This window comes from Heterocephalus glaber, unplaced genomic scaffold, assembly GCF_053883595.1.
Source record: "Heterocephalus glaber isolate CG9 unplaced genomic scaffold, H.glaber_assembly_v1.0 deba00001550, whole genome shotgun sequence".
NCBI lineage: Eukaryota > Metazoa > Chordata > Mammalia > Rodentia > Bathyergidae > Heterocephalus > Heterocephalus glaber.
In genome coordinates, this window is record NW_028258343.1 from 4,001,957 (window position 1) to 4,029,741 (window position 27,785).

At 45.8% G+C, this 27,785-nt stretch overlaps 1 protein-coding gene across 6 annotated transcripts in view; it reads right to left on the minus strand.

The window, feature by feature from the left end:
- LOC147824210 (uncharacterized) overlaps positions 1 to 27,785 on the minus strand; it is a 53,290-nt gene that overhangs the window by 10,296 nt on the left and 15,209 nt on the right. For 4 of the 6 annotated variants that reach the window (XR_015442489.1, XR_015442490.1, XR_015442487.1 and 1 more), the window contains exon 2: positions 15,268 to 27,612. Coding sequence is in view for 1 of the 6 variants with exons in the window: in XM_087190025.1 (XP_087046151.1) it covers positions 27,413 to 27,612 (200 nt within the window). In the remaining 5 variants the exon portion in view is untranslated. Of the gene's footprint in view, positions 1 to 15,267; positions 27,613 to 27,785 lie in introns of those variants that run through there. The other 2 variants (XR_015442488.1, XM_087190025.1) reach the window with 2 other exon arrangements.

Genomic DNA, 27,785 nt, shown 5'->3' on the forward strand with positions numbered 1-27,785 from the left:
CCACTATGCACTGATGAAATAACACAGCGAATTATAAGCAATAAGAGGAAATGAGGCCCTGATGGCAAAACCAAAACAGAGGGAAGTGAAGCAAAACTCTTCAGGGCCACGCGGCCCTCCAGCTGCCAGTCGGGGAGCGGCAGGTGAGGCGAGCCTGGGGAGCCAAGCGGCAACCTCGGAAGCCAAGCGCATCTGCTGGGATCTCTGGGTCTCTGTGGCCAAGCTTGGGACAACAGCGATGCGAAATGTCAGAGCCCTTTGCTCTGTGCACAGCCGGGATCAAACACATGGGGAGCTTGCTGGGCACTGGCTGCCCAACAACCCCAGAAACAGCTCATGCAGCCTTGGGGGAGACAGCAAGCCCACACTCCCAATACCCGGCACAGAAAGTGAGCACCGACTCAGGCGAGTCTTCTGAGGCCGCACTCTGCACGCACTGCCTTGTTCCGATGCTCAGGGCCCTGATGCCTCAGTCCTAGCAAAGTGCTAGCTGGGTGCTGGGACTGGCTCACCTTCTTGGCCCTAGGAGCCTGGGATGGCAGCCAGGGAGCTTCCTTCCCGGTGCTGGGACCAGCTGAGCTTCACTGCCCTAGGCTCGTGCTTTCTTTATATATATGAGAAATCAAAACATATGCCCACAAAGTTTTGTATAAAAATGTTCATAGTTTTAGATATAATGCAGAAAAATATGTAGACAACCCAAATGGCTATCAGTAGGATAATGAATAAACAAAATACTGTACATTCATAGAAGGGATACTACTCAGCTTGAAAAAAAAATGAAGAACAATACACTCAACTATGTGGATGAATCTGAAAAATATTACAATGAGCTAAAATGGCTTCCTAAAAAGTGCACTTCCTGCCTAATTCTATGCTTATGAATCACAGGAATAGGCCAAACTGATCTCTGGGGGTAGAAAGGTGCTGAGGGGGAGGGGAGCAAAGGGGAGGGGCCAAAGGAGAAAGATGGTGCTGAGTCCTGGTGCTCCACAGCCCAGCCGGTGACCAGAATCACAGGGCTGGGACACAGGCTTCCAAACAACTAGAAGACAGCATTCTGAATACAAGGTGAGGAATGTGCTTCATTCCCTGATACACATCAGCATTTCACACTGCACCTGGTAAACGCCTACAGTTATTATGTGTCAAATAAAACTTACTTTTAAATTTTTATTTCACTTAAATAGAACACACATGTATAAATACCGAATAGTTTCTCTGGTGTGAGAAACTGAAAGTGTAAATAAGGAGTAAAACGTATAATAGGTCATGTGAAATAGGAAGAAAAGGGGCAAAGGGGAAGGAAGTGGGAGGGCTAGGGGAAAGGATAGAAGGGAATGGGATTAATATGAGAAAATGGAAAAATAGGAACAAAGTCTTTGTAAATAGGGAGGACTGGAGGGGTTGAAGGGAGGGCTGGGCAAGGGTGAAAAATAAGAACCAAGAGAGACTATGTAAAGGTGCAAATTTCCAATGATGAATGTCATTATATTGTATACCTAAAATGTACCAATGATTAGAATGAATAATCGATAATGCAAAATAGGAAGAAGAGGTCCAAAGGGGTAGGGGTAGTGGGAGGGTCAGGGGAAAGGAAAGAAGGGAAAGGAAAAATGATGAGAAATGGAAAAAATGGAAATAAAGTCTTTGTAAATAGGGAAGGGTGGAGGGGTTGAAGGGAGGGCTAGGAATGGGGAAAAAATAAGAACCAACATGCATCATGTACAGGTACAAGTTCCCAATGAGAAATGTAAATGTGTTGTATACCTAAAATGTACCAATAAAAGAATTTAAGAAAAGAAATAAATAAATTTTTATTTCACTAGTACACTTCTGCAGTTCATGATGTTCCCATTCATCTTCAGGAGCAGGGACGTGTACATAATAACACTCCTTGATTCTTTTTTATTCCCCCTGCCCTCCCTACTTGGCTCCCTCCTGCTGTCTCAAACTTAGGTTTTAAAAAAGGAAAGAAGTGTGTCTGGGCAAGAGGCCAGGGGACAGTGGGTAGGGGACCAACTGGGCAGCGGGGACATTATCAAGTGAGAAAATATGGGTCCCCCGGTATGTTCAGTCTTCCTTCTCATGGAAGTAGACTCTGAGAGAGCTAGTGTGTCACTGTGCTACTGAGTGTGTGTCCGTGTTAAATGGCAGAGGGACACTGCAGGGATTGAGGGAGGAAAAGCAGGAGAGGAAGGGAGAGAGAGGAGGGCAGCAAGGGAGGAGAGAGAGGGGAAGATTTCTTTGCCCAGAGAATGAGAGTTCTGGCTCTGGGACCTTACCTGGGAGCGCCTCAGGACGGAGGCACACACTGGCATCTCCTGCTTGGGTTCCATTTTGCTGGGTGAGAATGAGATGCATATTTATTCAGTGCCTTAGAAAGATTTCTAGCACATATTCCAGATGAGGTGGCAGATTATATATTTTTAAAAACCGTATTTACTATAGTGATACATAAAGATAGACACTAAGGAAAAGCCCATCTACCGATGGATTAAGAGAGGCTACCTCTGGACCCTGGGGTGGGCAACCATTTTCATGGTAGATTCTCACTCATCTGGAGCTTCCTGTTCCTGCAGGAAGTGTTAGGTGGGTCACAGGGCAAAGGTCACAGGGCAAACTCCCCACAGGAAGCCTCCCTGGGGCTCTGGGCTGCTCCCTCAGAGCTTTTTTTTGTTTTGTTTTGTTTTAATGTTTTTTCTCCATAATGTCTTTACCAGGAATCATCTGGAGGTTTTCCTCAACATGTTTATACCATTCCACATTTGTTATGATAATTTTGTACTTTCATTAAATATGTAGGCAAAGAAAGATGAGTGCAAAATGCAGATTTTCTACTGAGCTAAGAATGAAAACTACATATAGATAGATAGATTTGATAAAGGGAAGCTGTTAAATGAGTACTAGTTAGCTATACTCTCCCTCTTTCTGTTCCTTTTCTTTTTTATTTGATAATTCATCCAGAATTACATATTCATTTAGTTTCAGGGTTAACACCAGAAAGAGGTTATAAAGAACTGAAGTTTTGTGTTGACCAAAAGACATGGGTTTCTCATTAAACTTTGTTTTGATGGGTCTCAAAATTCTGTGACAGATTTTTGGTCAAGTTGTTTCCATTAAAAAGTGACTTTAAAAACTAATAACTTAAAACTGTCACACACAAAAAGAAAACAAATGGTCCACAAAACACATTCTCCTTTTCTCCTGAAGGTTTTACGATGTATTGTTATCATTAACCAGTCTTTCACTATTAAACTTAAATGGCCAATTGGGAGAAACAGTTCTGAGACCGGTCTTCCACCACTGACTAAGACTGGGGTGGCAGGGCTGGGGATTTAGCTCAGTGGTTTCACCGCCTGCTGCGCAAGTGCAAAGACCCAAGTTCAATCCCCAGTACCAAAAAAACAAAAAGAAAGACTGGAGTGGCAAGTGTTAGGGGTGATGTTCATTTAGCCTTCTGAGCTTCCTGGGCAGACTTGGTGACCTTGCAGCTCCAGCAGCCTTCTCGTCCGCTGCTTTGATGACACCCACAGCAACTGTCTGTCTCATATCGAGAACAACGAAATGACCCAGCGGTGGACAGTCAGAGACACTCTCAACACACATGGGCTTGCCTGGAACCACGTCAACGATGGCAGCATCACCAGATTTCAAGAATTTGGGGCCCTCTTCCAGCTTCTTACAAGACTGGCGATCAATCTTTTCTTTCAGCTCGCAAACTTGCAAGTGATGTGAGCTGTATGGCAATCCCATACAGGAGCACAGCCAGCACTGATCTGGCCTGGATGGTTCAGGATAATCCCCTGAGCAGTGAAACCAGCTGCATCCATTGATGGGTCATTTTTGCTGTCACCAGCAACACTGCCACAACGAACATCTTTGACAGACACGTTCTTGACAATGAAGCCCACATTGTCACCAGGAAGAGCTTCACTCAAAGCCTCATGGTGCATTTCAACAGACTTACTTCAGTTGTGACATTGACTGGTGTGAAAGTGACCACCATGCCAGGTTTGAGAACACCAGTCTCCACTCTGCCCACAGGGACTGTACCGCTACCACCAATTTTGTTGACATCCCGGAGGGGCAGCCGCAAAGGCTTGTCAGTTGGGCGAGTGGGTGGCAGGATGCAATCCAAAGCTTCAAGCAGTGTGGTTCCACTGGCATTGCCATCTTTACAAGGGACCTTCCATCCCTTGAAGCAAGGCATGTTAGCACTTGGCTCCAGCATGTTGTCACCATTCCAACCAGAAATTGGCACAAAACCTACTGTGTCAGGGTTGTAGCCAATTTTCTTAATGTAGGTGCTGACTTCCTTAACAATTTCCTCGTATTTCTTCTCGCTGTAGGGTGGCTCAGTGGAATCCATTGTGTTAACACTAACAATGAGTTTCACACCCAGCGTGTAAACCAGAAGGGCATGCTCATGGGTCTGCCCATTCTTGGAGATACCAGCTTTGAATTCACCAACACCAGCAACAACAATCAGGACAGCACAATCAGCCTGAGGTGTGCCTGTAATGATGGTTTTGATAAAGTCTCTGTGTCCTGGAGCATCAATGATAGTCACATGATACTTGCTGGTCTCACATTTCCACAGGGAGATGTCAATGGTGACACCACGCTCATGCTCAGCTTTCAGTTTATCCAAGACCCAGGTGTACTTGAAAGGACCCTTTCCCACCTCAGCAGCCTCCTTCTCAAATTTTTCAATGGTCCTTTTGTCGATGCCACCATATTTGTAGATCAGATGGCTGGCTGTGGTGGACTTTCCTGAATCCACGTGTCCGATGACGATGATATTGATATAAGTCTTTTCCTTTTCCATGTTGGCTTTGATTGAATGGTGGTTTTCACCACAACTGTGCTCTTGCGGCAAACCTGTTGCAAAAAAGCTCTTTTTTTTTTTTTTTTAATGAGGATTGAACCCAAAGCTTTTTCATTGAGCTACATTCCTTTCTTTAGTTTGTTTTTTTTCTTGTTTTTTTTTTTCCAGAGGCAGATTCTGGCTAAGTCACTAAGTTGCCCAAGCTGGGCTGGAACTTGTGATCTTGCTGCCTCTGCCTCCCAGAGGGCTGGGATTACAGCTGTGTGCCACTGCACCCTGCTTCTATTTCTTCTTTTTAAGGGGAAAAAAAAGTTACCCTTCCTCCTCCCAGGGCTAGACATTCACCATCAAACTTCAGACACACCTTTAAAGTAATGCACACGTAGAGTTACAGTAAAGGAACAACTGATTGCAATCCCTAATTGGTAGCCCACCCTAACCCTAACTCAACCAAATCTGGCACCTGTGAGTTAGCAGGCACAGTTATTACCGAGGCGGCAGAGTTGTGGAAGTGAATTCTGTAATCATCAAGCAAAAGCTGACTTACATGTTGTGGCCTGATTCTTTGAAAACTGGTAAACTATGTGTAGCCATGACACACAGCTTTCTGTTAGCCAAATTCCGTCAGTATGTAATGATGTTGTTGTGTCCCAGGTGTTTGTATCAGTACTGTACTTTTGTCCCAGGACAGAGGTGGAGGAACTTTGTTGATTTAAAGCAGAGTACAGTGGACCATCAAGTTACAACCAGCCTGACACAGGAACAACTTGGGTTATGACTGGCATTTTAGTTTTAACTTACAACCAAAGTCTTGAGTTATGACCTGAATGCCAGTCGCCTGTGCTTCCAGATGGTCTCAGCTACAGATTTAACCCTTAAAGAGTTGTGATGTAACATTGCAACATCCTTTCCTGTGTGGGGTTAACTGAGAAATCCCCAGCCAGTGTCTCTCTAAGGACACTGAGATCTGCCTGTGTACAGGAGAGAGACTTTGCAGGCTCTGACCAACTTGAGTTATAACAGCTCTCCGGAATGAACTGAGTTTGTAAGTCAAGGGCCCATTGTACATCTGTAGTGGCCTGGGAACCTGAAACTTCCAATCAGCTAATGAATTTGAAGTTCAGTTTTATTCCAGAAAATGAAATCATCTTGTTGAAAATTATGAGCATTATGTATTATGCTATGGAAGGAAATATCCTGAGGGCAAGAAAGCACTCAACCAGCTATAAAAGCTCATGGTTATTTGCAAAGGAGTGCAGACTTTTCTTGGAGGAAAATTATGCTACAATCTTGTTTCCTCTCTACCTAACTATGGCATTAACCAAGTTCAAGAACTGCATTAAAAGAAAGGAGTAGTCGGGCATGGTGGCATGTCCTGTGACCCCAGGACTCTGGGAGACTGAGGCAGGAGGATTTCTTCAAACCCAGATTGGATAATTTAGCAATTTAGTGAGAGCCTGTCTTTTTTTTTTTTTTTTGGTACCGGGGATTGAACTTGGGTCCTTGAGCTTGCGCAGCAGGAGGCGAAACCACTGAGCTAAGTCCCTGGCCCTTCCATATTTTTTTAAACAAATTGATTTCCCGCGGTTGAAAGGCTCTCTCATTTCCCCGCTTCCGCCTAGCAGCAGGCCTCCTGTAGGTGGCGCCAGAACACAGCAGATTTACACAACGGGTAAAGCAAATGGGTTTTCCTGATGCATTTAGGGGGTGTAGAAAGCAGCTGTCTGCCGAAAAAAAGTGACTTGTCCTTTCTCATCTTTGCATTATTTCCACTATCTCTTAAAGTTACATTTTATGTATTCAATAATATGTCTTTTGCAAAATGTGCTGTGTCTCAGCGGGTCCCACCATGTCCTTCAGTGCCAGCTCCATGCGAAGGCAGCCTCCCCCCCTGTACATTTCCCTGGGTCCTAGCGAAATACAGTAGGAGCCCAAGAAGCCCTTGATTAACTTATACAAGGCACAGAGAAGAGCAACACCGTCTACAGCTGAAAAGCCAGGGGACCCCGGGACTACCGAGATCCGAGCAGAGTGACATAGCAGAGTTAATGAATTTGAAATATCGAAACGTAACTGTCTAGTTTAAAATGCCCTTGGCACTGTGGTGCTGGTTCTATTCCACTTTAAAACGCGATTTAATCGCAATCATGTTTCCCCAGCATTGCTGGGGGCCCACTTCCCTACCCAGAGCCCAGAATTCAGCTGCTCCATCCTGCCTGGTATAGGGGTCCACGCCAGCTGTGCCTGTGAGACCAGAACCTCCACTGTCAGAGGCCGGACGGATGGATGAGTGAGCGGACGAGTGATGACTAGCTAGAGAAGATCCAAGATGTGACTTTGAATTACGAAGTTTAACTCCTTAAGCCAGTTGCCAGGCATCTTCCTGTGCGAGTCACTATAGGTGCTAATCCATTTATTTATATTTCCAAGATTTTTTCTTATATGATACAGTGTGTCTCTCTCCATTGATCCCATTTGCCCAAAAGTTGCCCAAGCACTGTCAGGCAGTCCATATCCTCTCAAAGAGTCGTCTAATTCATAAGACTTTGGAAGAATTTGGATTTACTTCTTTAAAGAGTAATTGCTGTTGAATATTGAATGTATCATGGAATTCCAGATTTTGTTTTACGATTTTTTTTTTTGGTACTGGGGATCGAATTCGGGTCCTTGTGCTTGCTAGGCGGGCAGCGAAACCACTGAGCTAAATCCCCAGCCCTGGAACTCCAGTTTTATAAATTATTCAACACATAAATCCCACCGTGTATGAAATTATACTTAAACACTTTTTATCTGACCATGTGCATTTCAAAGAGCCCATAGCATGTTCCTGGATGTCCATCATATCCTTGCAACTCATTAAATCCCTGAAGGGTGATGTGCTCCTGACCACCCAGGGAGGGGAAGGGTGTGTAGTTAATCGTTTTAAGAATTATGAATCAGACTCTGAGCTCGCTTCAGTTGAGCTGTTCTTTCTATAGCAACTTCTGACTTCTGCTGATTCAGCAACCATGGGCTCAGCTACCTTGAGGTACTGAGGACCTACCCTCTGGGAGGACTTTGAGAAACCCTGGTGGCCCAACTCTACCTCATGGTCACATGGGCTCAGAAACGAATGAGTACATCAGCTCTGAATGTGGCGGGGGAACCCCAGCGTGGACTCCTTGTGCACCCAATGCCAGCAGGCCAGGCCCTCGGGAGGGCAGGGCTGGTACCGCTGGTCAGCACAATAAATTCGAGAAATGAGACTAGTGGAGCCACAGTTCCTGTAAATTCAGCAACAATGCTCTTTGACACTGAAGAATGGACTCTCACTGAGGCAGAATCATAAAAAAAGATCTGTAAAATATATTCCCCAAACTCCCTTCCGGTTTAACCTGATACCTTAATAGTAACGTATAACCTTTTACTAATTGCTCTGTAAATATATTTATCACATCATATAAACATGTATCCAATACGTAGTCGGCTTTAAAGCAAAGCACACTCCTGTTGTTACCAAGTCCTGCTCCAAATGAAGGCAGCGTCAGTTTTTCAGGACACAGTTGCCTACCGATCTGTCCTGCCCAAGCAGTCATGGCAAACAGCAGGACAGTGTTGAAGACGCAGTGCACAGACCCGCACTGCGGCCTCCTCTAGAGGCTCCTCCCGAGATGATCCTTCAGTCGGTCCTTTGAATTCTGGCACCTACGCTCTCAACTTACGCTCTCGATTTAGGATTTCTCCAGTTTGTAATGGTGTCAAAGCCAGGCCTGCTCAGGAGGAAGCATATTTGGGATTTGGAATTTGGCTCTTTTCCTGGCTTGAACACATGTGGTTCCACCCTCTTGGGTTTATGGGCGGCGGCCCCCAGCGCAGTTTCTCACCAGCCCTGTGACCACGGGGGGCCACGCGACTCCGTCCGCATCGCGCTGTGGGCCCAAGCGCGCAGGCGCGTTAGCGCACTTTCCAATCCGCGCACGGTCACCTGAGGATGGCTTTCATGGGGAAGAGGCCGCTGTAAGTGGCGGGGCATCTGAGGAAGTGCGGGTTTCCTGCCCTCCTGAGTAGTCTCTGAGCTGCAGGCCGCCCTCCAGCTTTCCCACCCCTCGCTTGCCCTTCTGCCATGAACAAAGCAGAGAGGCTTCCAGACCGGGGAGCCTGCCTGCCGCGTTACAGTGACCGGCCTACCGGGGACCTGCGGACCTGGAGAGGGTGGAGCTGAGAATCCTCCTTTTAAATAAGCCCTGGGCTTCCTTTGGCTCTATGAGGTCCAGCTGCAGCCCTGAGCTAGTCCTCCTTGTAACCTCCATACCCCGGGCAATGCCCTTCAACCAAAGACAGAGTTGTGGGAGCCGTGCTTCAGGGAGTTTACTGTGAACCGAATCTCTAGGAATCTTGCAGAAAGGCAGATTTTTATGCAGTCAGTCAAAGTGGGATGGGGCCTGATCCTTTGCGTTTCTAACAAGCTCTGAGGCGATGTGGCTATTGCATTTGTAAACTCTACTTTGAGTAGCGAGGATTCAGGGCAGGAAATGATGGTCTTCTACAAAATGTAACATTAGAAAGTGTTCTTATTTTTATTAAGATTGTGAGCTTGATATTTGTATAATAAATTTTGAAAGATGAGCGTGTCCATATAGGACACACTTTTAGTTAAAGCAAATGTGCTAGGCTCTGTAAGTCCATCAACAGATGAATGGATAAAGAAAATGTGATATTTACACACAATGGAGTACTGCTGTTCCATAAATAAAGATAAACGTGAGTCATTTGTAGGAAAATAGATGTACCTTGAGACTGTAATGTTAAGTGAGATAAATCAGACACACAAATTTAAGTATTGCATGGTTTCTCTTATATGAGAAGCCCCCAAATGTAAATAAAGAGCAAAATAAAAGACAGATAATAGGAAGCAGGAAGACAGAGCTTTTACAAAAGGAAAGAGGACCAAGAGATGGGGGTGGGGAAGAAGGGAAAGAGGATGTAAAAAGAGGACATAAAAAGAATTAAGATGTGTTACGTACACGGACCAACCCCCCACGAGGAATGTAACAACTATGTACTGCAAACATGTACTAACAAAAAATTGAAATAAAGAAAAAAAGGGAAAACATTCTTAAAAGAAAGTATGCTGATCTGGGGGTATAGCCCAGTGCAGAGCACTTACCATACATGCATGCCCAAGGCCCTGGTTCCATGCCCAGTACTGTACCCAAAAAAAGTGTCCAGCAAAATTAGCTGACATTGATCATTGTATCATCAGTAATGCATGGTAATTAGGCATAAAATATTTCTTTTCCACAAATTGTTTCTTTCCAGTGTCTCTTCTCTTTGATCTTGGTCCTCCCAATGCAAACAAGACAGGGGTCTCACTCACATGAGGATGGGAACCAACCAGTTTAACCAGAACAGAAACGATCTCATTGCGCCATTTTGGTTTTGACAAGGGGAATAGTTTAGGAAAATCATAAGGGGTTCAAAATAGAGAATTCCCAGACTCTTGGTTTTGTCTGGGTTCACTCGATCCTCCTAAGTGCCAGGGAGTGACATAGGCACATGCATGGGAGGTGGTCAGGCCAGAGTCTTCAGAAAGTCAGTCACAGATGCTGACCCTGCTGCTGACAGAGCGGAGGGCAGGGACGGATGCGGAGGTGGCTGGGTGAGACACTCCCGGGAGAAGGAGCCGCCTGGCCTTGGACTCTTTCCGTCACACCTACTTGGTTAAGATGGGGAGGTGGAGGAGGAAAGTGGCCTCAAAAATGAGGCTTCCAGATCTGCCCAGACCCACAGGTAGGCAGAGGCACTATCCGGGAAAGGATGCGGTGGGGGTAATAGCCAAGAAAAGCAAGAAAATGATAATATTCTTTTTTGTAGCATTTCTTTCTCCAAGATTCCAAATTAGCATTCTGTCCTAGCCAGCAGGTTAGAACAAGAAGAAATGAATAGCTTATCTAACTAACCCTGCAGTGAAAATTAGCTTATGGAACTTAACATAAGATATTTTCTTAGAGAAATTCAGTGGAAACTGGAGCACAACGAAACAATGTACAAACCAGGAGATAATAGCCTAGTAATATTTTCATTCCAGTACAGAGAGCAGAAAGGCTGGAAAGAAAAGGAAATAGGGCAAGCACCCAGAAGCAATAAGGAAGCACCATAAATTATGACCTTTTGATGGCAGGGGGAGGCTAGAAAGGACCCTTTTTTCCAAGGGCCAATCTTGCAGCAGGCCAGGGTGGTGGTCAGTTTGGGGCCCTCAAGCAGCACATCTGTGAGGTGCTGGCTGGTGTTGGACACTTCCCTCGCTTCTAGGATCTACTGGTTTGTGGGGGGTTTTTTCAGTACCGGAGATCGAACTCAGGACCTTGCACTTGGACCTACTGTTTTTGACACTAAAATATTTTTCAGAAGTGTCTACTGATTTTTTCCTGATACCATATTTTCATCCTGAAGTTTGCAAATTTTTATTCTTCCTAATCACAATAAAGTTTTCAGATTAAAAAAAAATTTAAAGAGGAATTTCCTGCTAAGCTATTGAAGAAGTGTTTGAGCAACAGATTTTGCAGAAATCAAGTTAAAGCACTTGATATGTGCTGCCCTTGGCAGCACAACTCGTCCAAAGAGGCCCAGTGTGTGTATGCTAAACCATGATTACTACCCAAGCCGTCTTCTCTACCTGGACTAAGTCCAGGTTGGACTTTCACCCACAGTGCAGATAGGAATAGCCCTTCCTGCTTATAGTGGTGCAATTCACAAGAGCTAAGCTGTGGAAACATCCTAGATATCCATCAACAAGTGAATGAATAGAAAAAAATGTGGCACATATACACTGTGGAATATTATTCAGCCATAAAGAAGAATGAGATCGTGTCATTTGCCAGCAAATGGATGGAACTAGAAACCATAAAGTGAAATAAACGAGACTCAGAAAGCTCAATCTCATGGTTCCTCTTATAAGAGAAACCTACAACATAAATAAATACAAATTTTTAAAGGAGAAGATAACAGGACACTAGAAGGTAGACATCACTTTTGGAGATGGAGAAGCGGATGTGGGAGGGGAGAGGGTAATGAGTTTGAAAATGATTAACTATGTTAAATACCTGTGGTGGTTTCCCCAAAAGAACCTCACCAGTCTGTATTACTAACATGCACCGATAAAATATAAATAAATAACAATTGAAAAAAGAGAAGAACAGCCTTTCCGCCCCAGTCCCACCCCTCCTCTCTCAGAGAGGAAAGTTGCCCTCTACCTTTTGAAGCCATCAGTCCCTGCCTGTCAAGGGTCCTCACCGTCCCTGGGGTTTCTCGGTGCCCCACGGAGACTGCAAGGTCGCCGAGTCCAAGTCTGTCCCCTGCACTTGTGCATCACGTAGTGGCTGCCACCGTGTCACTCGAGTTAAGGCTGTCGTGTGCTTCGCTAAGCACGAGCTGACACACCGGGCCTGTGGGCGAGGAGTGGAGCTGACCCTCCCCAGGGCATCTTTGGAGGCAAGAAAGTCAGGGTGGCACGTGGTGGCTACAATGGGGCTCCCCCAGGAAGGGCTGGGTCCACCTGACTCAAATCAGATCCCCCATGGGAGTCAGACCTAGCACATTACACCACAATTGTGCCTCCAAGTGAGGAATTGGGATCACAGGAGGAGGTGACTGGGTTCTTAATTGCAGGACCTTATTCAAAGTTTCCCCACCTCCTCCAGTGAATTAGCTGCCCTCATTGATCCAACCCTAAAGGGAACGAAGAGATCAGCTAGCTTTAAAAGAAACCAGGTTGCATACAAGGGAACTGAACAGCTAAGAATGAAAGCACAATTCCACTCACTTCTGCACTTCGCAAGGGTTCCACGAGGCCAGCCCAGCCACTCAGTGACACAAATCCAAAGGCACGACAAAGGCAAAGTCTGGCGGGACACTTCTGACTGAGGAGGAGCTCACAGGGACCAGGCACCTAAACCTGATGCCCATTGGAAACATCCGGGTGTTTCCAGGTTCGGAGTCTTGTTCAGATTCTCCACATCCTAAACAAAGAATTGAGCGGGACATCCAAGAGTAGCAGTGAGATCAGAGATTGAGTTGGAGGGGAAAAAGTCAAAGATACACTTGGCAGGACAGGAGCGGCCAGGGAGGAGAGCTCGCCACCCCAGGGGCTTGGTCTCAGGGTTCAAGGCTTAGGGTTTGGATGATGGCGCTGGGGAGGGATTGTCATGTTGTCCAGGGCCCATGGGGGTGGAGTGGGGGTGTCACATCAGCGTCATTACCAGGTCAGTGACATGGTAATTAGGGCTGGGGTCAGCCAAGGGCTGCGGAAGACCGTGGGCTAGAGACTTATGTGTATAAGCTAAGTTATCTGGTTTCTTTCTTCCATAGTATTCACGTCCGTGTGTCCTGGTCCTGAGCTCATATTTAACTGAGAAGGTGGACCTAGCCCAGAAAGTGGGCCCAAAGTGGCCCCTTCTTTTCCCAGCCATTTCCTGAGGGACCTCCTGATGCACCGCAAGTTCTTAAAAGACCAACTGCAGTGCACCAAGGAACTGGCTGGCAGGGGACAAAGCAGCACAGGGCCTGGTTTATGGTTTGTCCTGTTTGCAGTTGCTATGGCAGAAATACCATGGTAGAAGCCACCAAAGGGTGGCCTTGGACACAGAGCTGGGAAGAGCATTGCGGCTGGGAACAGCCCAGCAGCGTGGCGCCAAGACTGGGCCTCCTCCCAGCAAGGACGAGGCCAGAGGAAGGGAACTCAAGGCCTCCCCCAGGTGGCTAGCGTCCTCCTGGGGATGCTGCCCTCCTCTGGGTGGCCTTCATTCTGGCTGCTCTCCTGGTACCCTTTGGCCACCACCCCAGTAAGTGGCAGGCAAGTCCCCTTCCCTCAGCACTGCCGGGCTGGGGGACAAGGTGATGATGGGAAGTGGCTCCTCCGCCCACAGTGCCTGGGTTGCTGGATGACACTGTGGCGCCATGGTTTATAAAGTTTCACTTCTCCAGCGTGTGCAGCAAGTAACGAGGTTTGAGGCACACGCCTGGCCCCAAGGAGCAGGTTGGAAAACATTTCGTGACAGGGTGGGAGAGAGGAGCCCAGAAGGCCTGGGCAGCGAGGCTGTCATCCTGCCCCAGCCTGGCCGCCTCCATCACAGCGAGGGAAGCCCAGGCTCCCTTCCTGGCTGCCTAAGTGAGGCCAGACAGGGGCCAGACAGTGAACTCCTCCTCAGAGAGAGCCCAGCCAGGCACGGCCTGTGTCGGGAGCTCAAGGCCAGAGCCCAAAGCTGACCATGGGGTCAAAGCCAAAAGAATCACAGAAACACAAGTGGTACCATTTCTTAGCCAGTGGCTAAACTAACAGCAGAAGGCTGCCTCCATTGCTACACAGGCGTGAGGGGCAGGGCTTCTCTCGCCAGCGGCCCAGTGCTGGTAAACTGAGGCCAGTACCTAAGCCGTACCAAAAGGTGGGGCCAGAGTGCTTCCTAGAAAGAAGAGGAGAGGAGAGGAAAAGAGAGAAGAGAAGAGGGAGAAGAGAGGAGAGGAGAGGATCCTGACACTTCAGCTAAATCTCAGAACAGGAGACAAATCAGAAATGGGGAGAAAATTGCTCTGATAGAAGACCATGTGGGCCAGCTTCCACAGGCCCAGAAAGACCCAGCACATTCTGGCAAACAGCAGGCAGTAGGTGCTGCTGGAAGCTGGGGATTCAAGTAAGGGCTTTGAGGGACACAGAGCTCGAAACGCAAGTAAATGGCAGATAACGGGCACCCTTCGTACCAACCACAAGAACTTGATTCTGAAGGCAAATTTAAATTTTGAAAAATTACAGACGGAGAAGGTAAAGGGTCAGATGTATACTCCCTAATGCTGGCTACTACTAGGGAATTTTTTGTTCAACTCTGGAGTTTAGTTTTGTTTAGTTTTGAGGAAGGGTCTCACTATATAGTCCAGGCTGGCCTCAAACTCACAGCAATCCTCTTGCCTCAGCCTCCTGAGTACCGGGATTATAGACATGCACCAACATGCCCCAGCTTTGACTCCTTAATTTGCAATAGTGAAAAACTATAAACAACATAGACCTCACCAATAGGACACACTGAAATAAATTGTGCTATGACCCAGCAATGGACTATTGTTGCAGTCATATCGTACGTAATATATTACTTGACTAGTGACATAATAGCTAAAGAAAAATTCATAATATAAAACTATGTGCCATAAAACCTCACTCTTTTAGGTAAAAAAATGCATGGAGAAAGGAACTAGAAAAAGAAGTGATAAAATTAAAATGATGAGGGCCGGGGATTTAGCTCAGTGGTTTTGCCACCTGCTGCGCAAGCACAAGGACCGGAGTTCGATCCCCGGTACCAAAAAACAAAAAAAGTTAAAATGATGGTTCTTACCAGGCAGTGAAAATACCACTGAGTTTTTAATTCTTTTATAATTTGTATTCTCCAGGTTTACTAAGTCAGCATTTTCCTAAGCCAGCATTTTCCTAAGCAGGGGAAATGTTACTGAAAATTTAAGAATGGCAGCTGTCGGGCCCAGGCAACTGCTCTCCAGACTCTTGGTCCCAGAAGCCCCAGTGAAGTCTCCCAGAATCCTTTGGTTCCCCAGACCCCACTCCTGGCCTTTGTACACTCAGCCTCCTAAGTGAGCTTTGATTTTTCTGGTTCTCCAACTACACCGTTTCCCACTGTGGGGCAACCCCTCATCCCACCCTCCTTGGGGTCAGAATGCATGTATTTTTGATAAACGAGAGCAAAGTGATGACCATTTGGGTCGTGTCTGTCACAGGGCCTGCTCTGACTGCTCTTCCTGCCACGTACAGCCCGGACCGCCAGGGTTTGAAGCACAACCAAACTATGGAGGACCAGCTTGGACACCTACTCAGGGCAGTTAATCCAGGGGCTGGCACTTTACAGCCTAGCCAAGCCCATCAATTTCTTGCCCTTGGGAACTGAAATTAAGAAGTACAGAAAGAACCTGGCAGTTAACAGCATGTTCTAAAGCGGAAGCAATGTGTAGACGAAACCAGGAGGGATCATTGTGGTCATGAGTAAATCAGAACCAACCAGCCATAAGGAAGCAGAAACCATGAGCAGGCAGACTAGGTGATGTACACAGGGGAAAGTGTGCAGACTGGAAGGGAAATGAGTTGTGGGAAGCAGGGAACAGAGCGACCCCCAGAACACAGTGGAGTTGCATAAATGGAGGACACCTGGAAAGAAGGCCCGGAGACTCTGGCTATGGCTGGTCTTAAGGTTACCACCTTGACAGAATCCTGGCTCCGCCAATTATACTTATTTTATTTATTTGTTTATTTTTTGGTACCGGGGATCGAACCCGGGTCCTTGCGCTTGCGCAGCAGGTGGCGAAACCACTGAACTAAATCCCTGGCCCAATTATCCTTATTTTTTATTTTGGTTCATTTCGATATTCTGTGTGTTCCCTCAAGCTAACATAACCTATTTTTTCCCACTTGCTTTATTATTTTTTTTCTATGCTAGGGATTGGACCCAGGACCTTCACATCCTGAGCTACATCCTCAACTCTTTTTATTTATTTTTTTTATTTTGAGACAAGTTCTTGCTAAGTCACTAATAACCTGCAGTCTTCTTGCCTCCACCTCCCAGAGTGCTGGAATTATAGACATGAGCCACTACGCCCGGCCCCCACTTCCCTTTGTACTTCATTTGATCTAAGCTATAAAAGTGTTTCTTGGCATCAGAAAGTCTGGGCTTGAGTTGATTAGTTGATTTACTCATTTATTGAATTGATCATTCACTTATTCCTTATTGAATGTATTATACAAAAATACATTGGAACTGTACCGATATTCTACATACTGTGAACAAGAATATATGATACCATACTTGTCTTAATGGTTATTCAAATTTAGGCCTCATGATGGTGAAAGAAAATAAATATGAGAGATATTTAGGATAGAATGAATATGACTACAGGTGAGAGGGCAGGAGAAATGTAACATTATGTTTCAGGCTTCTGTCGAATAAAGTAAGAATGATACATGTAAGAACATCTAGGCAGAGATATCCACCACACAGCATAGATTTAGCATAGGTTTAGGAGCATGAACAATATCATTAATATTTGAAGCTACGGCTGTTGCAGAGAGAAGGCTGAGGACATAATTCTGGACAACACTGATGTTAAAGGGAGATGGAAGCATGAGGCCTCCAGGAAAGAGGGAAGTAGTGATCCAAGTAGGAGGAGGAGAACCGGGAGAGTGAGATGCCAGAGAAACCAGGTGAGATCCTCTGCAGTGGTCATAGTCCAGGGTTTGAATATTACAGAGATGGTGAGAAGGATGGAGCAGGAAGTGCCCAGCAGGTATGTGAGGCGGATGGAAGTGACAGGTGGCAGTGACAGTGAGGAGAGGGCTGAGTGAGAGAATGACACTCAGGAGCGGACCATTGTTCGTTCAGTCAGCCGGACTGGGAGAGGAAGCAGAGAGACACAGCAGCTGCCCAAGGGGCCTTGCCCTGAGGGACACAGGACTGGGAATTGACAAGACTCATCTGTGGAGCCCATCTGCAGGAACAGCGTGCACAGGGCAGGAGTGGCCTCTCACTTCCCCTCATCTCTACTCAGACATCTCCCAAGAAAAATATCAACCCTGAAGGGCCAGGCTTATAAGAAGAATAAAGCATATTCTTAAATCTTTCGGAGTTTTCAAGATTCCATGAGGCACAATACCATCATCCCTCAGGTATGCTGGAGACATTTTGAGATGAGATAGTTGAAAAGAACTTGAACTTCGGTGAGGATTCTCCTTAGTTTCTGTCACCAGATGGGGTCTGAGGGGGATTCTCAAAGAGGAGATGGGGACGTCCACTAACACCCCACAAAACATATTATAGCTTCTCTGACTCCCGTCACGGAAGAAGAATTTTCATGACACCTCGGTAGGAGGCATAGACAGGTTTAATAGGGAATTTTAAAATCACAGACTCAGAGAGAATAGAGTGCCTGCAGGCCCTCAAAAGAGAGCAGGTTATGGTCCCAGGCTGGAGTTGGGGGTGGAGATCTGTGGAATTTGTGAATCTACAGTAGAGAGAGGAAATCCAGCTCAGTTTACAGGTGAAAGGCAAGAGCCTGTTTACAAGGCAAGGGCCCACTTTAGAGGAGAAAATTACGCCCCCAATTTAATGTATTTTTTAAGATTTAGGAATTTAGGAGTGAGTAGCTTGGAAGGAAAAAATATATAAACTGTGTTTTTTTAAAGTACAATTTTAAAATTACGGATTTCCTTACCTCCCTTCTACCTACCTTTATTGTTTACCCTGCCCCAGTTTCCATTCAGGGGAAGGGAAGGGAAGGGAATGCTTCAAGCCTGGCTTGACCCCTGCCAGGAGGGAGAGGAATGAGTTCCTAGTAGACAGAGGGGTGGGGCTCCAGGCCACAGGACAAGAGGATTGTGTTCAGGTGCAGATGTTGAGGTGTTTACACGGGGAGCACAGGAGACACAGAGATCTCCACAATGGCTTTGCTTTCTTTAGTAAATTGTAAACAAAATCTGCTAGCAGTAATTAAGGAAACCAGTACCAACAGCAGATCCGTTTGTTACTCACAGAATGCATTTGCACGTTCTTCCCACCTTGACCTGGAGGAGCCCCCAGCACAGCTGCCTGAAGGACTCTCAGCTCAGTCTTGTTGTGTCACCCAGTTACAATGTCACGTGCTCACGTCATCCAGTAAAGCGCATGGGAGAAAATGGCAACTAGAAAAGTAGGGAAGGATTTCTGGGGGTTTTTGAGACAGGGTCTTGCTATGTACTTCAGGCTGGCCTTAAACTCATTGTGTAGCCCAGGCTGGCCTCAAACTCACAGCAATTCTCCTGCCTCAGCCTCTTGAGTGCTGGGATTATAGGCGTGCCCACCACGCCTGGCATTTCTGGGGTTTTGAAAAGAAAATAGACACCAAAAAATGTAGACAACAGATGAAGAGTTAAGTGATTTTTTCCAATGGGGTGTTGGGGCTGGGGCAAAGGATTGGGAAGGAAGATGGGGGACATTTTATAGAATGTCACTGAAGGACAAAGAGGCAGGAGAGCTGAGAGCCTTGGTAAAGTGATTAAAGGTAAAACCATGGGTTTCAGGCTGGAAGGAGTCAAAAATGAAGCCTGAGGGCAAGAGGAAAGGAAAGGTTACAGAAGGAAAGGCGGGCAGTATATGGTGTGGAAGAGCAAAGATTTGGTGTTCTGAGAGTGGGAAATACTGCAGTAATACAGAATGCAAGTGGGGATCTGTTCTGTAAAATTATCACCACCATCGTCACCACAAAGGAGTAGAGGTAAATATTATTAGACTTGAAACACACAAGTAACTGAAGAAATAGGACATAAAATGAGATGAATGTGTATATATTTATTTATAACTTGCTTTATTCTAAAAATTAAAAAAGGAGGTGGATGTCTTTGAAATTTCTCAAAATTATGGTGAGACAGTTAGAAAGAAATATGAAAAACCAAAATATATTGTCAGTAACTGTGCAAGCCATTACCATATCTGGCACATACAAAATGACAAAGAGGAGGTGGTTGTGCGTGAAGCAGCAAAGGAAAACAAGAAAAGTGCTGACTCATCTCCGTGACTTAATGGTAAAATGGGTCAAGGTAAACAGATACACCCCAGCTAGTGAGAGCAAGGAAGGAGCAGCATGTCCGAAAGAAAAGAGCGGCTTCCTCCAGAGCTAGGGTGCAGGGTGGTCGCTGCGTGATAACTGATGGGTAGAGGAGATCAGGACCTGTCCCAGGTATTGGGCATAGTGACAAGACCATAGACGCCAGAAGTCCAGTGACACTAAGCAGGGTCAAGAGAAGAATTACAGAGCAGAAATAGTAGTGAAATCTTCAGTTTATTTCTTGTATTTGTTTCTTCTCTGAAGGACCCTAGTTAGCAAGACAGACTCCATATTGCTGCTTGACCCACCTGCCTGTCCTTTAGATGAACTCAGAAGGAGGAAGCTTAGAAACCTCCTCCCCTTGAAAGGTCCCTTTAGAAATAACAATTAACTATTGTTTGACAAATGTTCTAACAGCAGGACGTTCTGCTTCTGTACCTTTTGCTTGCTTTACTAGTTCTATCCCATAGTGGGGCCTGGAAACTGTTGGCCTCAAAGGTGTATAAAATATGTTTGTCTCCCCCAGTTGGGGCTGGAGTCTGATGCTCGGCTCGGGTCCCGGCTGGTAATAAACTCCTGTGTGGATTTAATATCAGTCTCTGGTTGGTTCTTTTTCGCTGAGTCTAACATTCTCCATTTATTTCTTTTTGCAATCATTTATTTTAGCAGTGTGGCCTTATGAGATTTATACTTCTAATCTGAACCCATCGTTATTATTCTGTTGATCAGAAGGACAGCTTTGGTCTCTAGGAGCGCTCGGTTGACTCCCGTGTCCCTTTCCTGTCTCCAGTGTTTTGTTTTGAGCACTGTGGTCTTGTGTGGCCTTCCATGGTGCCCCAGGCTCATCTGGCACATCCTCAGACCTGGAAGCAGCCATTTCTCCCAAGGTTCCTAGTTCCTTGGAGGAAGGGATTGAAAATCAAGATCGGGACACTAGGTGTACTTATTGCTGGGTGTCATCGGTCCCAGGCTCCCTCAGAGGACAGAGCTAGGATCACGTGTACACCTCCCAACACTTGTATCTACAAGTATTTCAGTATGCATCCATCTATATCTATGTTAGACTAAATATTTGATAATTCCGATGTCTCCAGATCTAGTGTAATTCAACACTGTCCATTCTAGCCTTCCCCTGCATCTCATCTTTCTTTCCAAGAATGAATGAGAATTCTAGTTTCCACCATCTGCTGCCCATTTATTTATTTGTTCAACCACAGAATCCATGCACAAAAATTTCAGAATTGTTAACTCGTGTCCTCCTGAGAAACAGGGTTCTGAACTAGAATACAGTGCTCATGTATAGTGTCCCTAGTCTTGGAGTTTGCTATCAAAACACTGCTTTCCAAAGTGACTCAGCTCATCACCTCTTTCTCCCCCATTCCCATTGTTCTGTTTGCTTATGTGTTGTGTTTTTGTATTACTGAGCATCAGTTCCAGGGGTTCATTTATGCTAGACGCTAGACAAGTGCTCTATAGCACTGAGCTATATATCAAACAGCTCTCTCTCTCTCTCTCTCTCTCTCTCTCTCTCTGTCATTGAACCCAGGGACTCCACAATGAGCTACAACAACAGCCCCTTTTTTATTTTTACACAGGGTCTCTCTAAGTTGTTAAATTGTCTAGGCTGGACTTGTATTTGGAATCCTCCTGCCTCAGCCTCGAAGAGTGCTAGGATACAGGCGTGCACCACTGTGCCTGGCTTAAACAGTTTTCTAACCTACTTCACAGAGCCTAACTGTTTTAGCTTAGTTTTTTAAAAAGCCACATGCTTTTTCATTTTCCACTGTTTTCTTTACAGAATTACTACAAGGATATAAAACATGAAACCATCTTTCTTACCTCAAAATAGAGCAAAAAGAAATAAAATATAATTATTTTTATCATAAAATATTGTAAAAAGACTCTGGGATGGGTAAATGTGACAGAAAGTGGCTGAAGAACACAAGTTCACAGGATCCTTGCTGAGGAAGAAAACGGTCCTCCCTGGGGTAGAAAGGCTGCCGGAGCCTGAAAAGAGATGTCAGTGATGATGACTGTGTGGAAAATGCCACACTGCCTGGCTTCAGTCTTCAGCACTTTGGAAGAAATTGGGCAACAGGAAATGTAAGTGGCCCATGGTTTTCCAAAATGTCCACCATGACAAGTGAGGTTTCATCCACACCACCAAGAGAGGGTGGTGGAAATCTTGTCCTTTGCTTTTTACCCAGAGGAGAGGGAATTCCTAGCCACTTGAAGTCTGCACTCATGCGCTGGGTCCCGGAGAAGCTGGGAGGATAAACATATAAGCTGGTGCACACAGCCTTTGGAAGACTATTTTGGAAGCCCCATGGGTGTGTGTAGCTGCCAGCTCCATGTTTAATCTCAGTACTGAGCAGTACTTCCTACTAAGCCCTTCATTACAAGTTTGTCAGGAGAGGGCTGATTCCATATTTCTGCTATTTCTCAACTTTGCTAGGGAAATGGAAAGTGTTGTGTAGCAATATTCCATGAATATCTATGAGAATTGCCTGAAAAGCTGTAGACAGACACTCCTCTACATTTGAAGAAATGTTTTGCTACGAAGATTTTGCTAACTAGCATTCTGCACAGATTCTGGCTTCTAAGACTACAATTGCATCTGTGTCCAAGAAGCAATCACAAAAACCATCCCTATGATAGAACATGAAGGGATCTTTGTACTTTGACCTTCTATCTCCTGATCACAAGACCATCTGGGGAGGAACTTGTAAGAAGTCTCCAGGAAGTACTAAGTTGTTGGAACTTATCAGGTATTTGGAAAAAGCAAGACACACATTCTAGGGTCATCTCTTGAGAACAGTCAACAGACCTGGTATTGTATTCAATCGAACATATGAGTGCCGACAATCTATGGAGACCATGCTGGGGTTCTAGGCTTTCATACCAAAATGATTCAAGCACCAGCAATGGCCGCAAGGAGCTTACAGTTCAGCCAGTGGGCAAGAAAGCCACACAGATAGATGATGTTTTCACTGACTTTTGGTGGAGGCGGCCTTGGGATGAACCTAAAACTTGACTAAGGTGTCACAAGATGTGGATGAAAAGGCAGACACTTCAGACCAAGGGACCAACAAAGCCCAGATATCAAGCATGCAGAGCACAGGAGGGAAGAGACTGTTGTCCAGCATCCTGAGATTTGTGGTTTCACAGCTTGGTTCCCAGACCGCTCACTTTAGCCTCATCTGGGAGCTTGTTGGAGAAGCTCATTCTCAATGAATGCAGTCAGCATGTTACCCAGCAGTGTCCTTCCTGTATGTATATTCCAAGAGAATATATATGTATGCTATACAAAAACTCCTATGTAAATGTTCACAGCAGCATTATTCTCAATAGGCAAAAAGTAGAAGCAACCCTGCTACCCATCAGCTGATGCATTTTAGATAAATGGAATGTGATAGATCCACAGGGAAATATTACTCCTCCATAAAAAGGGAATGAAATACTGATACACATTACAATACTGTGGTAAGTGAAAGAAGCCAGTCACAAAGGACTACAGATTATATGATTCTGTTTATATGAAATGAACAGAATAGGAAAATATATGGAGAAAGAAAATAGGTTAGCCAGGGATTTAGCTCAGTGGTTCTGCCACCTGCCTCGCAAGTGCAAGGTCCTGAGTTCGATCCCTGGTACTAAAAAAAAAAAAAAAGAAAATAGGTTAGTGGCTTCCAGTTGCTGGTGCAAATGGGGAATGGGAAGTGGCTGCTAATGGATTCCTCTGGGATGATGAAAATGTTCTAGAATGAGTTAGTGCTAATGGTTGCACAACCTTCTGACTATTCTGAAAACTACCAAGTTAACCACTTTAAAGAAGTTGCCATTACAGAATATGAATTGTAGGGCTGGGGATTTAGCTCAGTGGCACTGCACCTGCCTCGCAAGTACAAGGTCCTGAGTTTGATCCCCGGTACCAAAAAAACCCGCAACAGAATGTGAACTAATGCTTTTTTTTTGGTACTGGGGATCAAACTTGGGACCTTGCACATGCAAGGCAGGCAGTGGAACCACTGAGCTAAATCCCTGGCCCAGAAAGTGAATTGTATCCTGTTAAATTTTTTTAAAAAGAAAAGAAAATTCTGAGGTCTCCCCCATTCCTAGTGAACGAGGAGTCCCAAGAGTGGGTTGCAGTAGCCTGCATTGAAACTGGGCTTCCAGGGGGCTCTGGCACACATGGGTTCTCAGTCCTGGCCAGACTGGACTGTACTGGGGGGATGGGAGTCTGAGGACCCACACTCACAGATTCTGATTCACGTGACCAGGAAGTCAGTGGTGTTTTGAGCACTACTTGCACAAGTCTCTGCGCACCAGAGAGGAGAACCATTCCCTTGCCTTTTGCAGCTTCCAGAGGCCATTGTTGGCCTGGCTCCTGGGCTTTCCCTCCATTTTCAGGGCCACCAATGGTGAGTTGCATTGCCTAACTCTGTCTCTCTCCTCTGCTTCCCCTTCCACTTTTAGAGGACCCCGGCAATTCCATTGAGCCCACCCAGAAAATCCAGGCTTACCTCCCTATTTTAAGATCAAGTGATTTGCAACCTTAATTCCAACTATAACCTTCCCTCCTCTTTGCAGTGTGACCTATTATGTTCCCAGGTTTGGGGACTGGATCATGGATGCCTTTGGCCGACATTATTCTGCCCACCGAAGAGCCATTTCATATGGTTGGAGTCATGAGCTGAGCATGGTGGGGCATGCCTATAATCACTAGGGAGGGTGAGGCAGGAGGATTGTAAGGAGTTCAAGGCCAACCTGAACTGCATAGTGAGAAACTGTTGTCTTAAAAAAGAAAAGAAATTGAAACATTTCTCAATCACTTGTAGTTTTACTTGTACTTTTGTCCTATTTGTGAGACGTGTGTTGGTTTTCTCAGGCTGCAATAACAGTACCACAGACTGCGTGGTTCCAGCACCAGACAGTAATTTTCTTGTAGTCCTGGAGGCTGGATGTCTGCGATCGAGAGCATGCGGTGTTGGTTTCTTCCGAGCACTGTGAAGGACATGTCTATTCTTGGCCTTCCACTTTGGCTGGGAGATTCTGGCTTCTCCTTATGTCATTACTTGTCCTCTTTAGCCTATGTCTAGATGTCCTCATAATGACACTAGTCATTGTCTGTTAGAACCCACCCTAATGACTTCATTTTAATTTAATTATTCTTTACAGGACTGGTCCAAGTACAGGTACATTCTAAAATACGGGAATTCAGGCTTCAACACGTGTGTGTGTGTGTGTGTGTGTGTGTTTGTGTGTGTTTGTGGGTGTGTGCTACTAGGGATTGAACAAGGCCTTCACTAGGTTCCCACACCTTTTTCTGCATTTTATTTTTAAGACAAGGTCTCTTTAAGTCACTAAGTTGCCCAGATTGTCTCAGCCTCCAGAGTTTTGGGATTACAGCTTGTGCCGCCTCACCTGGCTAACACATGAATTTTTGAGGGAGACATAATTCAGCCTATAATATAATAGGATGATTGTGTTATCCCATAAAAGGTGAACCTGTGGCAAAGTGAATCTCACATGCTGATGCCGATGGCTGCCAGCTGCCTCCAAGCACCTTCCGGGAAAGAATCGGGTGCATATCTGGGCTTGGGTGGAAAAAGCATGAGGTCCGGCAGTAGTGACTGTCTATGGTGGACACTGGCTGCTGCAGTGGCCGCAGCAGACCATGGATTTGCAAAACCTCCTTAACTCAGTTCCCCAGAGGCAACAAGAGATTCTTTGCTGAGTACAGAACAGACTGCTGTGCAGGAGGAGTCATGTTGGCTGCTGGGGTCCTGAACCATCTGCTCCATTATAACCCAGGATGTGTTGTTCTACTTCCACTTCCGCTAGAAGTTTTGAACAGCATTATCTATACCATGTGGTCTCAGGGGGACCAGTGGCTAAGTGCGTGTGAGATCCTCAGGGAAACTGCCTAAGGAATCCAAGTCATTCACAAGCCATTCATATGAGTTGCCCATTGCCTGGTGTGGTGCATGCCTGTCATCCCAGCACATGGGAGGCTGATGCAGGAGAATCGCCATGAGTACAAAGCCAACCTGAACTACATAGCAAGACCTTGTCTCAAACAAACAAACAAAAAACATGAATTACCCATCCGGAAAAGATGGCTTTTCTAAGACAACCCAAGCATTGGAGAAAGAAGCCATTACATTGTTTTGACTGTACTGTCCATAGTATGAATTCATTTAACAATAATACATTGAGATATTGTGCATAAAAAAGTTAATGGGAAGGGGCACTAGGAAGGGGGAAGGGGCCGAGGAAGAAAGGGGAAAACATGAGAAAAGACAGATAAAATAGAAACAAAGCTTTTGTAAATAAGAAGGGGGAAAAGGGTTGACGGGAGGGGAGAGGAATGGGAAAAAAATAAGAATTAAGATTTATCATGTACAGATACAAATTTCATATGCTGAATGTGATCATTATGTATAACTAAACTGTACCAGTAAACAATTAAAAGTTTTAAAAAGAATTAGAAAATTGTGTATTGATATTTTAAAAGGGGTTTATGTACTCATGTCCTTCTCAATGACTCATTTCATGTCACTTGTGTGCCTGAGAGAACAGAATGAGCACTCAGGGAGCTTCTCTCCCTTTGCTGGAAAGAGCAGGAGGTCTGGGTGAGTACCGGGGATCGAACTCTAGACCTTCCACTTGTGAAGCAGGCAGTGGCACCACGGAGCTAAATCCCGGCCCTACGGGAGGTCTATTTTGTGCTTGCTAAGCTCTGCTTCTGCTGCTGTGGGTCACCTTGAGAGGTCGCTTTGACATTCCTGAACCTGGCACGGTCACAACAGTCCTCCTGTGCCCCAGCCTCAGTTACACGATCCGGGCTGTCGAGAGGAGCGGCAGGGAGCCAGCTTGGGCATACTGGGCACTTGGCAGCGAAGGCTGCCTTTCGTGGTAAAGACGAGGCATAGCGTGCATCCCAAAGCGCTGTGAACTCTCTGGGAGTCTGTCCAGGTGAGTCTCGAACATCCCGAACCCCAGGGGAACGGGCTCCTGGTCCTGACTAATGCCCCGGCCCAGCTGTCTCCTGTCCGCAGATCTTTTGGGACAGCTTCCACCGACTGCACCGCCTCAGGTCGCATGAGAAGAGAAATGCGCGGCGGGAGGCCTAGATTTGCAGACTCGGGCGCAGTGCTGCTGTGCAAGTTTGACCCTAACACAAGCGCCCCCTAACCGTGGTGCCTCGTCACTGTCAATGGCGATAACGCCAGATCTGCAGGCGAAGTCTCTCAATTTGTCTCATTCACGCAGCCTCCTGATCACCTTCCCTAACCGGGTTCTCCCTCGCAGATCTAAGCGTTGTTTCCCACTGGGGTCACTATTCCTCCACACCTATATTTCTACACTTTTGCATCCAACCTGGGTAGGTATGCATGTCTATGTGAATGTAAGCATGAATCTACTTATATGTCATATAAATAGATACAGAAATTTGATATACCAATAATATATAATTGGGAATTACATAATACATCTTGGTTCTTATTTTTTCCCCATTCCTAGCCCTCCCTTCACGCCCTCCACCCTTCCCTATTTGCAAAGACTTTATTTCCATTTTTTCCATTTCTCATCATTTTTCCTTTCCCTTCTTTCCTTTCCCCTGACCCTCCCACTACCCCTACCCCTTTGGACCTTTTCTTCCTATTTTACATTTTCGATTATTCATTCTAATCATTGGTACATTTTAGGGGTTGAAGGGAGGGCTGGGCAAGGGTGAAAAATAAGAACCAAGAGAGACTATGTAAAGGTGCAAATTTCCAATGATGAATGTCATTATATTGTATACCTAAAATGTACCAATGGCAGCAGTAGGGATGGTGACCCAAAAGCCCTTTCCTGTGGGCTGGGAGCAGCAGGAGGGATGGTGGCCAAGAAGCCCCTTCCTCTGGACCAGGAGCAGTGGGATGGTGGCTCAGAAGCCCCTACCTCTGGGCCGGGAACAGCAGGACTCAGTACCTTGGTCTGGTGGTCTGGTGTCCTCTGCGTCTTTGTAGTGTGGAACCAGGTGGCTGCCTGTCTGCAGCGGGGTGATTCGGTGTCTTCCAGGCGACTCGGGACCTCGGCAGGGCATGCACAGACCTGCCTGTCTGCAGCGGGCTGATTCAGTGTGTTCTGTTGCCACATACTTTTTTCTTCCTCTGTTTGCTTCTCTGTTGCTAGTGAGGCATAAAAAACACCAAGAGAACGTGTCAGGGGGCTCGTGCAATCACAACCTAGAAATTAAGGAGAATAATATCCTGTAGGACCAATATGTAACCAATGGGAAAGGTGGTTGCGGGAATGGATTCTTCTCTGTTTGTCTCCCATTCCCAGCCCTGCAAACAACAGA